The sequence below is a fragment of the Sus scrofa genome, chromosome 1 (genome assembly GCF_054392235.1).
Source record: "Sus scrofa isolate SSC_HxYL_T2T_F1_AM1 chromosome 1, Sscrofa_HxYL_maternal_Yorkshire_Landrace_v2.0, whole genome shotgun sequence".
In the NCBI taxonomy this organism is placed as follows: Eukaryota; Metazoa; Chordata; class Mammalia; order Artiodactyla; family Suidae; genus Sus; species Sus scrofa.
In genome coordinates, this window is record NC_139383.1 from 117,088,946 (window position 1) to 117,103,212 (window position 14,267).

The window sequence follows — 14,267 nt, forward strand, 5'->3', positions numbered from 1 at the left end:
TTGTTAAAAAAAGAGGATGAACAATATAAGCATATAGTTTATCTTTTACTGCTGACCTGGGAAACCATTTTTGAAAAATTAGGTTAAAGTTATCTCCTAATGTTTAACTTGGGTATTCCACTTGACCTGGTTCTTAAGGTACTTCTTTTACATATTATCTGCTAGTAATTGTAAATAAACCATGAAATATTCTTGTGAAGTGGAAATTCTAACTAGCCTGTATCTTAACACTAATGGATTTACATGAAATACTACTAGTTTCTTGCTAGATGAATTCTAAGAGGTCTTAGGATTAATTAGAGTTCTCTTTTATTATTTTGTATAAATATTTGGTTATGTCACTAGGAATCTTTTTTATTATGTAAGATCATAATTATTCTTCAGTATTTATTCCGTACCAATTACATGCAAGAAACTAAAAGAGGTATGACAAGATCCCTAACTTTATTTATTTATTTTTTGTCTTTTTGCCTTTTCTAGGGCGGCACCTGTGACATATGGAGATTCCCAGGCTAGGGGTCTAATCGGAGCTGTAGCCACCAGCCTACACCAGAGCCACAGCAAACTCAGGATCTGAGCCACGTCTGTAACCTACACCACAGCTGACGGCAACGCCGGATCCTTAACCCACTGAGTGAGGCCAGGGATCGAACCCCCAACCTCATGGTTCCTAGTTGGATTTGTTAACCACTGCGCCACGACGGGAACTCCAACATCCCTAACTTTAAAGGCTTAGAATCAAACTGAATATTAAGAGTACATATCAGTATAATCTGATATATGGTAGGTGGCAAATGGTGATATAGACAGTGGTGCTCCAAGCAATAATGATGAATTGGTTATAAAAGGTTTCACAGGAGTTCCTGTCGTGGCTCAGTGGTTATTGAATCCGACTAGGAACCATGAGGTTGTGGGTTCAACCCCTGGCCTCGCTCAGTGGGTTAAGGATCCGGTGTTGCTGTGATCTGTGGTGTAGGTTGCAGATGCAGCTTGGATCCCGAGTTGCTGTGGCTCTGGCGTAGGCCAGTGGCTGCAGCTCTGGTTCGACCCCTAGCCTGGGAACCTCCATATGCCGTGGGAGCGGCCCAAGAAATGGCAAAAAGACAAAAAAAGCCAAAAAACAAAAAACAGGTTTTACAAAGGATGTAGGATATGAGTCAGGTCTTAAATAAGACAGAAGACCTAAGAGGCCATTCTGGGTATAAAAGCTAAGAGTAGATGCTCCTCGAGTTTATGTAGTAGCTTTTTAAATCCTTAATATTGAAGGGCCTCAAATGACAAGATAAAGAGTTTATAATTGAGAAGTAGGAAATAGTTTTGAGCAGTGAGTGGTGGTAAAGAAGTAGGATTTTAATAAATTGTATCATTCAGTTATTTTGATTTCTCTAATGAGAGATGTCATATAAAGTAGTACTGAATATTATTCATCTTTTGTAATTATAGATTAGATCATGCTAATGTCTCGTGAGTGAATAGGACACTGATATCATAAATGTAAGGTTTTTTTAACCATGTTTGAGGAAGGTAAAGTGATTGTTCCAGTCTACAAGCAGATATAAAAACCACTCTTTTCCCAGCTGAATGTAATTTTTGGCTTTCTATAGGTTTCTAACCTGGCAAGTGCTATTGTATGTTTTCTGAATACATACATGCAAGTATACATGGATATGAGGGCTGTGAGCGATTACTCAACCTGATGTTATATGAGTCTACTGACCCTAATTTTACAAGTGTAATGGAGAAAGCTAATGACAAGCATTATAAAAATAACCTCCACCTGTTAGAAAAGCATGAACACAAATGAAAAATAGGAAGAACAATAGACAAGGTAGTACAGTTTTCCAAGTCTCACAATTGAGACCATTCATAAGGCCAGTGATAACTGATGAAACTTTGGGAGTTAGTTGAAAGCTCAAAACTGTCTAGATAGGCTAAGACACTCTTTAACTGTGAAAAAAGGTGTAATTTAAGGGAAGAAAGTATAGCCTGACAGTTTCTAATATATAGATATAGAACCACTTGTTAAGATAGGATTATCTAATAAAACAGCTTAAATTTTATTTCTCTTTACTAATATTGTTTGAGGCACTTTGGGTAAACAGCAGAGGTAACTGAATGATAATAGATAAAATTGTAATAAGGGAAAGAGAGGAAAAATATAAATTCATAATGTTGTTCACGTAGAAAACCTAGTAATTGCTAACCTTTATTCTTACCCTAGTTTTTTTTGTTTGTTTGTTTCGTTTTGTTTTTTTTAAGGCCGTACACGTGGCATATAGAAGTTCCCAGGCTAGGGGTTGAATCGGAGTTACAGCTGCCAGCCTATGCCACAGCCACAGCAAGGTGGGATCTGAGCCATATCTGCAACCTACGCCACAGCTCACAGCAATGCTGGATCCTTTACCCGCTGAGCTAGGTCAGAGCTTGAACCTGAGTCCTCATGGATGCTAGTCAGGTTCATTAACCACTGAGCCACAACAGAACTCCCTCTAGTTTTTTTCCTTAACAGAATTTACATTGTGAATGTAGATGTATTGTTTCCTGAATTCTGGGATGATTGGTTTTATGGAAGCCTAAAGTCATTATGCAGTTTTAATAATCCAAAGAAAGCAGACAGAAAAGATGAAAACAGTTTAACTAGTATAATGATGTAAGTAAGATTATATTTTTGGATCAGGTACCCATTTGTTCATTTCTTCCACAGGTTTGTGCCTATTCCTATACTAGGGAGTTAAAGGTATCCGTAAGAAGCTTACAGTCTAGACATATTTGCTTTATTATATAAATGTAACAATAACCAAGCATTTCTAATTCTCTTCCTTAAAATCTTAAGGAAATTTTTTTTTTGTCTTTTTTAGAGCCTCACCCACCACATATGGAAGTTCCTTAGGCTAAAGGTCCAATCAGAGCTATAGCTGACAACTCACACCACAGCCACAGCAATACCACATCCGAGCTGCACCTGTGACCTATACTACAGTTTGCTGCAACACTGGATGCTTAATCCGCTGAGTGAGGCCAGGGATCGAACCCCTCATCCTCATGGATACTAGTCGAATTCTTAAGCCACTGAACCACAACGGGAACTCCCAAGAAAATTTTTAATGAATGTGAAACATCATTATGTGCTTAGTATATGATTGGTGATAACAGAATTTCGTTGTTCTTGTTGTTAAGGATACTTACGTAGATTATCAAAAATAGCATCAAAATTATCTCATTGTAAACTTTTCTCTTGGACTTAGTCCTGAATTGAGACACTGTAGAATTCTGGTACAGATGAATTTTAAGATTTTTTGTGTCAGATTTATTTTCACTTTGGGTGTGCAAAGGATCTGCTTTAGGCAGTCTGTCTGTCATTATATACTCAGTCCGCAATGAAAAGTAGACCAAAAGTTGAGCTTTCCAAAGCTTTAGTCTAGTACTACTTTGTACCGCTAGGATTTTGGGAAGGCCACATAGAAGTAATTTCTTTAATCAGTAGCTTGTTTTGGATTTTGTGATTGCTGTCAGTGCTTGATAAATGGTGGGGATGGAGGAAGGGGGACAGTGAGTAGTGGGTAGCTTCATTTCTGGTAGATTCTGTGCAAATTAAAGGGAAGAAATTTATTGCCTTTAGTTTAACTTGGCTGAACCCCACCATATCTTTGTTAGCCAGTGATTAAAAAGCTAACAGATAGTCTTCTTTTGAGTCATATGTACAACATTAGAAGAAAGCATTTTATGTTTAAAGATTGTATGTTCCTTTAGCTTCCCTGGCCTGTAGCCTACTAAGTATATGTTACCAGATGAATTACTAGGCCAGATGGTTAAACTGTTGGAGTATATAAAACCAAAACCCCTTTCAGGAAGCTATCCACTTTTCTCAGTTTTGGATAGTGTCCATTCTAATTAGTGATAACTTTAAGTTGTTTTAAAATATAGTTTTTTAACTGTATGCTTTCTTGATTTTTACCTAGGTTACAAAATATCCTCCTATGCTTGGGAACTACAGACTACGTGTCCTACAAGAACTAATCACTGGTTTTTCATCTCCTGGAGATAAGTTAGAAACATAAATATGGTGCCAAAAGAACTCCTTTCCTTACTCTGACCACGGTTTTGTTTGGACATACTTTTGTATTGAAGAAAGGTATACAGATTAAGGCTACTCGTGCAGAGACTTTGTCGTGTATTATCATGGACCATCCTAGTAGGGAGAAGGATGAAAGACAACGGACAACTAAACCCATGGCACAAAGGAGTGCACACTGTTCGCGACCATCTGGCTCCTCAACATCCTCTGGGGTTCTTATGGTGGGACCCAACTTCAGGGTTGGCAAGAAGATAGGGTGTGGGAACTTCGGAGAGCTCAGATTAGGTAAGAATTTGGTTATATTATTGGCTTAGACTAAACAACAACAAGAGCCACAGCAGCCGTAATATGTAATGGTGTGTTTCCAGACAAGCAGCTTGTAATTTTAGGAGAAACTCTTATAGTGAGGATCCATTATTAAAGGAACTAACGAAATTGTGAAGAGGACTATAGTCATTATCAGTTATAATTGTCATCCAAGGTTCATCCTTCTTTGTGTGTGATAGGATTGTAAGTTTTCCACCAATTCTGAGATTTATGATGAAGGCATATCTGCATACAGATTTCAGTAAAGTGAAAATTCTGATTTAGCTGGTTTGAGAAATAGAGCTCTGTATTGTCTCTTTAACAAACTCCCAGTTGATCCAGATGCTGTTGGTCTTTGAACCACACTTTGAGAAAGGATTAAGGCCTTGTTTTAATTCAGACTCTACTCCTAGTAAGGGAAGAATAAAGCCTTACCCAGTAATACCCAAATTAGTCTGCAATGATATACATCCTGTTTAGGGAGGTTTTTCCAACTGATACTATGTTTGCCTTTCTTCCTGGGGGTCCCAACATAAGTACTGAGGTAGAAGTCCATGGAGAAATTATTCAACTTTATTCCCCAACTAAAGAGAGGATTTTTAAATTTCAAATATTAATTTATGAGCGAGATGATGAATAATAATAGAATCAACCAGTTTGAAGATGTGAAATTGGGAAGAGGGTAGATTGGATATTTATAAACTTTTTATGGCCCTCCCTTGCTAAATGGGGAAGAGAAAATGAAAGGTCTTATAAATACATGAAATTGGTCATCAGCTTGGAGATTGTAAGGAGGTCTACTTTTTGGCGAAAATATTTTCTTATTTCTCATAGCTGTTGAGGCTGTGTATTATTATGAAAATACAGTTTAAGAGACTTTGTCCTTTAAAGGAACAGGAGCGTGAGAAAGTAAGATGATTATTGTTGGTTACCTCTGCTACTTCTGATTATTTTCCAAAAGGTGGAAAAAAAATCTTACCTCTGATTCCCCCGGAGAGAGATTCAGGGAAACATCACTGTGCTAGACAAGATCACTGGGTGTAGAATTCAATTTAGGGATGCTGAGAATGAATTTGTTTTTACCACTAGAAGGCTGGCAGCCTGGAATTTTAAGACCTGACTAGGATAGTGAAAGGCTTTTTATATTTAGTGATGTGTTCATGTTCAGATTAGCAAAACCCGCAGTTGCTCCTGAGAATAGGAATAATTCACACTGCCTGAGTTGCTAGCAGCCGTTGAGTTGCTTTAGCAGCTAGTTTTGTGAGTATTCCTTTATGTAATGGATTGACTTTGCTCTAACATCACAGTAGTACTTGAATTAAATATATTATATATTATGATATAAACATCCACAAAGTTACTGCTGAGAGGCAGTTTATAATGCATTATAAATTCATGCATTCTCAAAACATCATACAACATTTTTAATTTCCATAAAGGTGAAGAAAAACCTTGGTCAATGAAAATTGGAAATCTATTTAATCTATTTGTTTATTTAGTCTTTTTGCTATTTCTTGGGCCGCTGCCGCGGCCTATAGAGGTACCCAGGCTAGGGGTCTAATTGGAGCTGTAGCCACCGGCTTATACCAGAGCCACAACAACGTGGGATCCAAGCTTCGTCTGCAACCTACACCACAGTTGACAGCAACGCCAGATTCTTAACCCACTGAGCAAGGCCAGGGATTTAACCCGCAACCTCATGGTTCCCAGTCAGATTCATTAACCACTGAGTCATGACGGGAACTCTGGAAATCTATTTTGTTTAATTACTTAAGTCTAGCTTTGTCTTACATGATCTTTAAGTTTACAAAAAGTTTACAAAGCAATAGAAAGATCTATTCAGGTAAAAGGATAAATTTCTAGCCCATGTATATTTTTGGAGTGGTGAAGTGTTGTGTTTTATTTCCTCTAATGAATCTAGGGTAATTACGATAGATCTCGTTTTTATTTGCCTCATAGTCAGTTGAAAGGACTTGTCATTCTTTTCATAAGGTTTTATTCTTGTGTTCTGATGAGATTTTCATTAACCCTGGGACCATTATTGTTAGGGTATTGTATCTAGGAATTCTTTTTATCAACAGGGACTAGAAAAGGTACTTCTCAGAATCATTTTACATCTTTCTTTTTTAAAATTTATTTTTATTTTTGTCTTTTTAGGGCTTCACCTGTGACATATGGAGGTTCCCAGGCAAGGGGTCAAATTGGAGCTGTAGCCGCCGGCCTACGCCAGAGGCACAGCAACACCAGATCCGAGCCGCATCTGCAACCACAGCTCATGGCAACAACGGATCCTTAACCCATTGAGCGGGGCCAGGGATCGAACCCGAGTCCTCAGGAATGCTAGTCGAGTTTGCTAACTGCTGAGCCATGACAGGAGCTTCTCATTTAAAATCTTTCTGACAATGGGGTGTGCTGTATACCCCATTTGATTGTTCTCTTGCTGTGATGGAGGTAAGTAGAAGATTCTGTAGCACCATTCCCAGTGTAAACTGGGAAATTTCAAACTCAATGCAGGTGCAGATAGGCCTTTTCCCAGGCTACCATTACAGGGGTTGTGCTTTCTTCTCCAAATTTCTTTCTTTCTTTAGCTACTCTGTCTCTTGTGTCCCTCAAATAGTCAAGTGCATTTCTTTTTTCTTTTTAAGAGCTGCACCTATGGCATATGGAAGTTCCCAGGCTAGGTTAGGGGTCCAGTAGGAGCTGCAGCTGCCAGCCTATGTCACAGACGCAGCAACACCCCATCTGAGCCACGTCTTTGACCTACACCACAGCTCATGGCAACGCCGGATCTTTTAACCTACTGAGTGAGGCCAGGGATGGAACCCACATCCTCATGGATATTAGTCGGGATCTGAGCCACAACAGGAACTCCTCAAGTGTGTTTCTGTTTCAGAGCTTTTATATTTATAGTCCCTTTGGCCTGCAGAGTTCTTTCCTCAAAATTTTGCTTAGCTGCTTGCTTCTCATCCCTCAGGCCTCAGCTTTTATATTCCTTTTTTTTTTTTTTTTTTTTTTTGGTCTTTTTGCTATTTCTTGGTCTTGGGCCGCTCCCACGGCATATGGAGATTCCCAGGCTAGGGGTCCAATCGGAGCTGTAGCCACCGGCCTACACCAGAGCCACAGCAACACGGGATCCGAGCCGCGTCTGCAACCTACACCACAGCTCACGGCAACGCCGGATCGTTAACCCACTGAGCAAGGGCAGGAATCAAACCCTCAACCTCATGGTTCCTAGTCGGATTCGTTAACCACTGCGCCATGACGGGAACTCCAGCTTTTATATTCCTTTCTCAGAGAAACCTTCTGTGACTTTCTTCCCACCTCCATTTAAAACAACACATTTCTCCCCTAGCTACATTCTGTCCCATCAAACTGCTTTAATTCATCGCATTGATCACTGTCTGAAATTATTTTATGTATTTGTTTACCTATTAATCGTCTCTCCTTACTTGAATATAAGCCCTTTAGAAGGCAGGGATTCTATCTGTATTACTTAGTGTTGTGATTTGTGGGACAGGTGGGTAGACAGCCAGATGCACTGGACGGAGGGAAAAAAAACATAGACTCCTTTGGGTTCCTGATGTATGGGGAATGTGGTAGATAGTGGCCTTACTGTTTAGATAAACTCTTGGATTTTAGACAGAGAACCAAAAAGTAATGTAATGATTAGTATATTTTGGTTCTCTGTAAATCTATTTCTACCTTATCATACATTTAACAAGCATTTCTTGAGTATTTACTGTCACGTTAGACTTTAGGAAAGATACAGAGAATAACATGGTGTCCTTAGGAATCTCACAGTCTAGGGAGAGATAATTTAGGAGTATGGGATTAACAGAGACACACTACTGTATTTAAAATAAACAACAAGAATTTACTGTACAGCAGTAAATTTACAAGGAACTATATCCAGTATCTTGTGATAATCTGAAAAGAAATAGAATCTGAAAAAATATGCATAACTGAATCACATTGCTACATGTACACCTGAAACTAACACAATATTGTAAATCAAGTACAATGAAAAAGAACCTCACAGTCTAGTAGTAGAAAGAGAAAAATTACAACACAAAATGTTAAGTATTGTAATAGATTGTATAAAAACTGCTGGCAGAGAAGGTTAATGAAAGTTTCACAGAGGAGTATTATTTGATTGAAAATAGGACAGGACTTCACTGGTGAGCACCAGGAAGCCCTCTCCATCAGCAGGAGGCACAAACACTATGTGTTGTGAAAGTGTTTAGCATATTGTCAGGGCAGCGACTAGTTAGTTATACATGACTGGGTTATGGGATGTAAAGTAAAAGAAAAGTAATAGATGAGGCTATTAGGTAGGTTGGGACCAGATTGTGAACTGTTTGCATGGTATTAAAGCATTTAGACTTTATCCTGTAGGCAGTGGAGTAGAATCATCAAACATTTTACAACAGGAGAGTGACATTCTCTTGTTTGTGTTCTGAAAAGATAATTCCTGGTAGTGGTAAGATTAGATCAGATAGGAAAGAGGTTGACATCTTGTGGATTTTGCTCTAATTGTAGTATTTGTCATGTCGTGTCGTGGTTTTCCATCTTTACCTCAGTGTATGCTTGATAGTAGTAGTTTGCTTTATTGATAATCTCATATTCTCATATTTCTTCATATTCTTAACTCCTTTTACTCTGTATGGCATATAATGGGTACATACATAGTCCAAGTCAGTAGTGGCCAGGCCTGCCTTAGCTCAGAAAATAGCAGTGAGATGGACAGGAATGGATGGATTAGGGAGAAATTTCAGAGGTAGTCTACAGGCAGGATTTGGTCACCAGTTATTTTAGGAGAAGGGGTCAAAGATGACTGAGTTTGCCAGCTTGGGAAGACCCAGTTGATGAGGAAAACTTTTAATAGAGACAGGAAATGCAGAAGTTGAGTAGGTGGTGGGGAAAGCAAGTAGTTAGAGTTTGTGAATATATTGACTTTGAGGACTGTGCAGCACATAAGCGGAAATGTGACTCTGAAATTTAGAAAAGTTTAGGCCTCAGATAGAGATTAAGAAATCATCACTGGGAGTTCCCTTCGTGACGCAGTGGTTAACCAATCTGACTAGGAACCATGAGGTTGAGGGTTCGGTCCCTGCCGGTGCTCAGTGGGTTAAGGATCTGGCGTTGCCGTGAGCTGTGGTGTGGGTTGCAGACTCGGCTCGGATCCCGCATTGCTGTGGCTCTGGCGTAGGCCGGCGGCTACAGCTCCGATTAGACTCCTAGCCTGGGAACCTCCATATGCCGAGGGAGCGGCTCAAGAAAACACTAAAAGACAAAAAAGAAAAAAAAAAAAAGAAATGATCACCATGTAGGTGTTAATGAGCTTACAATCATGGGTGACAAGATGATGCTTGTGGGACTGTGTGAGTGGGAGAAAGCGGGTGCATTTAAGGGATGCTGGAAGAGGAAGAGCCTGAAGAGTGGAGAAGTCGTAAAGTCAGAGAAGAGTTTCTAGAGGGAGATGTTAAGTACAGCTTTGTGTCCTAAGGTTAAGCAGGAGAAGCTATTTGATGATACCCTTTGGTCTTTTACTTCATTTATACAATTCTGAGAGGTTTCCTTTTTTCCTTCCTTATTGTTCTTTTTTTTTTTTTTTTTTCTAGTCAGTACATGTGTTTTGTAATTGGGGGGAAAAACAATAAACAAAAAATATCTTAAAGGAACGTATTTAGAAAGAAAATAACATGCTGTTGCACTAATTTTTTTTTTTTTTAATTCTACTTAAAAGTGTCTTCAAACATAACTGCTAATTTTGGAGTTCCCTTCGTGGCTCAGTGGGTTAAGGATCTGGTGTTGCAGTGAGCTGTGGTGTAGGTTGCAAATGAGGTTCAGATCCTGCGTTGCTGTGGCTTTGGTATAGGCCGGCAGCTACAGCTCCAATTCGACCCCTAGCCTGGGAATCTCCATGTGCCGAGGGAACAGCCTAAGAAATGGCAAAAAAAAAAAAAAAAAAAAAAAAAGACCAAAAAAAATTGCTAATTTTGTTAATTAATTTAATTTTCCAGAATTAAAAAATGTAGATCAGGACATATTTTAGAAATGCAGTCACACTGTGCTATAAACCTGCTTTTATCACTTAATACAGCATGAACTTCTATCAGTTCAGATTAAATATAGATCAATAGTTATTAATGTCTGTAGTTACTTAGTAATTTACTAGCCAGTCTTAATATACATACAAATTATGTTTTTTTAGTTATAATAATACTACATTGAACATCCTTGCAGACACTTGTAATATATTCATGTAGTCCAAATTTGGTTATTTCTTAGGCTAAATCCTGGAAGTGTGCTTTCTGAGTCAAAGATGTATGTGTACTTGTGATTTGTTACACATTGTCCATTTGCCCTCCAGAAAATGGTTTCCCTTTACTTTCTGAGTGAACATGTGTGCCTGTGTGTGTATGTGTGGTGTTTCTCTACCCCTTCAAAAACCTTGAACATTATTGAGAATCTTTTCATATATGCTCTCTGATAGGGAGAAAGAATATCTTGTTTCATGGGTGAAGTTAAACATCTTTTCATATTTATTTATATTTCTTCTTTCAAGAGTTGCTTCTTTGTGGCCTTTGCATATTTTTCAATGGAAAGATTATTTCTGTGAAGTCTTATCCATGTATATTGCCTCAATAGAAAGGGGAATTTTGAAGATTTAAGAAAGCAAGATTGGAGTTCCCATCGTGGTGCAGTAGTTAACGAATCCGACTAGGAACCATGAGGTTGCGGGTTCGATCCCTGCCCTTGCTCAGTGGGTTAAGGATCCGGCGTTGCCGTGAGCGGTGGTGTAGGTCGCAAACGCGGCTTGGATCCCGAGTTGCTGTGGCTCTGGCGTAGGCCAGTGGCTACAGCTCCGATTCGACCCCTAGCCTGGGAACCTCCATATGCCGTGGGAGTGGCCCAAGAAATGGAAAAAAAGACAAAAAAAAAAAAAAGGAAGGTTGATGAAGGATGATGGTGGGTAAAAGGCAGGAGGACTCAATGGAGTGGAAACAGATCTACAGGTTGTTTTTTAATTAATTGTGAAACGTGGATTATTTTGAGGACTTTTTTTAAGTTTTGAGTTTTTTGCTCAGTTAAACGTGGAATCATGTAAATTTTAAGATACAGATGACTCTATTCTTTCAGAATAAGAAAATATCTATAAGCTACAAGTAAAAGCTTTTTTTCCCTTCATAGTTGCAAGAATAAGTAGATAGGTGATTTTATATCCTATTAGTTATGTACCTAATGTTTATGGGAGACCCTTTATTTTTATTTATTTATTTATTTATTTTTTAAATTTTTTTGTCTTTTTGCTATTTCTTGGGCCGCTCCCGTGGCACATGGAGGTTCCCAGGCTAGGGGTCGAATCGGAGCTGTAGCCACTGGCCTATGCCAGAGCCACAGCAACTCGGGATCCAAGCCGCGTTTGCGACCTACACCACCGCTCACGGCAACGCCGGATCCTTAACCCACTGAGCAAGGGCAGGGATCGAACCCACAACCTCATGGTTCCTAGTCGGATTCGTTAACCACTGCACCACGACGGGAACTCCTATGGGAGACCCTTTAGACTAAACATCTTGCATACAGTTGTTTTCCCTAAATGTATTTTTTGTTGAAATCTACTTGATTGTCTTACATATAATTTTAATAATCTTTATACTGTCCTTGTGAAATAGGATAGTGTTAGAGAATGTTTTTACTGACAAACAAGAAAATGGAGACCCAGGAACTGGCCTTTTTGTTCTTTCCTATCTTTGGTATCTGGTGAAGTGTGCAGATCAGAAAAATGCTTCTGACAAAGGTAAATTGGCTAAGGGTATCAGCTTGTCCTATGAAACACTCCTCCCTTGCTTCTAATAAGACACTTATTTCTGTGATTAAAATTGGGTGTAAACATTAGTTTCTCTGCGAATTGTTCTTTCCTCATCTGATTACTTAATTGTCGCTAGTGAACTTAAATTGGAATTTCTAACTTCAGCTCCTACCAACCAGTTCTGTTTTTGAAAATTGTGATCATTAATAGTTTACAAATACATATTATTTAAAGCATTTTATTTCATATTGCATCCCCAAAGTCTTGGTGCCCTTAGTTGCTTCCTGCTATAAGAAAATTGGAAAGGGGAGTTCCCATTGTGGCTCAGCGGAAACGAATCTGACTAGCATCCATAAGGACGCAGGTTCAATCCCTAGCCTCACTTAGTGGGTTAAGGATCTGGCGTTGCTGTAACTGCAGCGTAGGCCAGCGCCTAAAGCTCCAATTTGACCCCTATTGAGGCCTGTGGACTGCTATGGAGGCCTGGGAACCTCCATATGCTGTGGGTTCCTCCCTAAAAAGGACAAAAAAAAAAAAAAAAGATGTAGGCTGTTCTTTGCAGTTCCCTTCATGACTCAGCAGTTAACGAACCGGACTAGGATCCATGAGGATGCAGGTTCAATTCCTGGCCTTGTTCAGTGGGTTAAGGATCCAGTGTTGCCGAGAGCTGTGGTATAGGTTGCAGACACAGCTCAGGTCCCTAGTTGCTGTGGCTGTGGTGTAGGCCAGCAGCTGTAGCTCCGTTTAGACCCCTAGCCTGGAAACCTCCATATGCTACAGGTTCAGCCCTAAAAAACAAGAAAAACAAGAGAGAGAGAAAGGAAAAGTGAGCAGGCAGGACTCTGTTACCTATGTACTGAGGTTACAGTAGGATTTTGTTTAAAAGATGTGGCTCTATTTTGTTAAAATTTTTTGAAAAGCATTCATCTAAAAGATTATAGGCTTGGAGTTCCCGTCGTGGCTCAGTGGTTAATGAATCTGACTAGGAACCATGAGGTTGCAGGTTCGATCCCTGGCCTTGCTCAGCGAGTTAAGGATCCAGTGTTGCCGTGAGCTGTGGTGTAGGTTGCAGATGTGGCTCGGATCCCACATTGCCTTGTGTTTGGTGTAGGCCGGTGGCTACAGCTCCGATTCGACCCCTAGCCTGGAAACCTCCATATGCCACAGGATCAGCCCAAGAAATGGCAAAAAAAAAAAAGACCAAAAAAAAAAAAGGGGGTGGGGGTTATAGGCTTAAGGTAATACAAGATTTAAAAGTGGTTTTTGTTTTGTTTTGTTTTTGTTTTTGTTTTTGTTTTTTGTCTTTTTGCCTTTTCTAGGGCCGCTCCTGTGGCATATGGAGGTTCCCAGGCTAGGGGTTGAATCAGAGCCATAGCCGCCGGCCTATGCCAGAGCCACAGCAACGCAGGATCTGAGCCTTATCTGTGACCTACACCACAGCTCACGGCAACGCCAGATCCTTAACCCAGTGAGCAAGGCCAGGGATCGAACCCCACAACCTCATGTTTCCTAGTTGGATTCGTTAACCACTTAGCCACAGTGAAAACTCCACAAGTGTTTCTTCTTTAGTTGAAAGTTAAAGCACTGTATAATTAAATGTTTATTTTTTAATTTTTAGTTTGTTAGAGTATCTTTGCATTTTGAACAAATGAAACTCAAGCCTGTATCAGCCTGTATCAGCCAAAAACGAAGCCAGGCAGCAATGCAGAAAAACTGATACAGTTGGCCCTCCATATTTGTAGGTTCTGTTTCTGTGGGTTCAAGCAACCAGGCTTGGAAAATACTCTGGGGAAAAAAGTCCCATGAAGTTCCAAAAAGCAAAACTTGAATTTTCTCTGTGCCAGGCGACTGGCGCATACATAGGATTTACATTGTGTTAGGTATTATAAGTAATCTAGATGCCTGAATCTGATATACAGAGGATGTGCCTACGTTATGTGCAAATACTACACCATTTTTATATAAGGGCCTTGAGCATCCACAGTCACAGATTTTTGTATCCATGGGGGTCCTAGAACCAGTTCCGCACAGACACAGGGGAACTGTATTGTGTTTTTACAGCATTGTTAA

At 39.6% G+C, this 14,267-nt stretch overlaps 1 protein-coding gene across 13 annotated transcripts in view; it reads left to right on the top strand.

Annotated features, from left to right (window-relative positions):
- Positions 1-14,267, top strand: part of CSNK1G1 (casein kinase 1 gamma 1) — a 193,996-nt gene that overhangs the window by 69,443 nt on the left and 110,286 nt on the right. For all 13 annotated transcript variants that reach the window (XR_014809746.1, XR_002344535.2, XR_002344536.2 and 10 more), the window contains exon 2: positions 3,960-4,360. Coding sequence is in view for 4 of the 13 variants with exons in the window: in XM_021093859.2 (XP_020949518.1) it covers positions 4,180-4,360 (181 nt within the window). In the remaining 9 variants the exon portion in view is untranslated. The remainder of the gene's footprint in view (positions 1-3,959; positions 4,361-14,267) is intronic.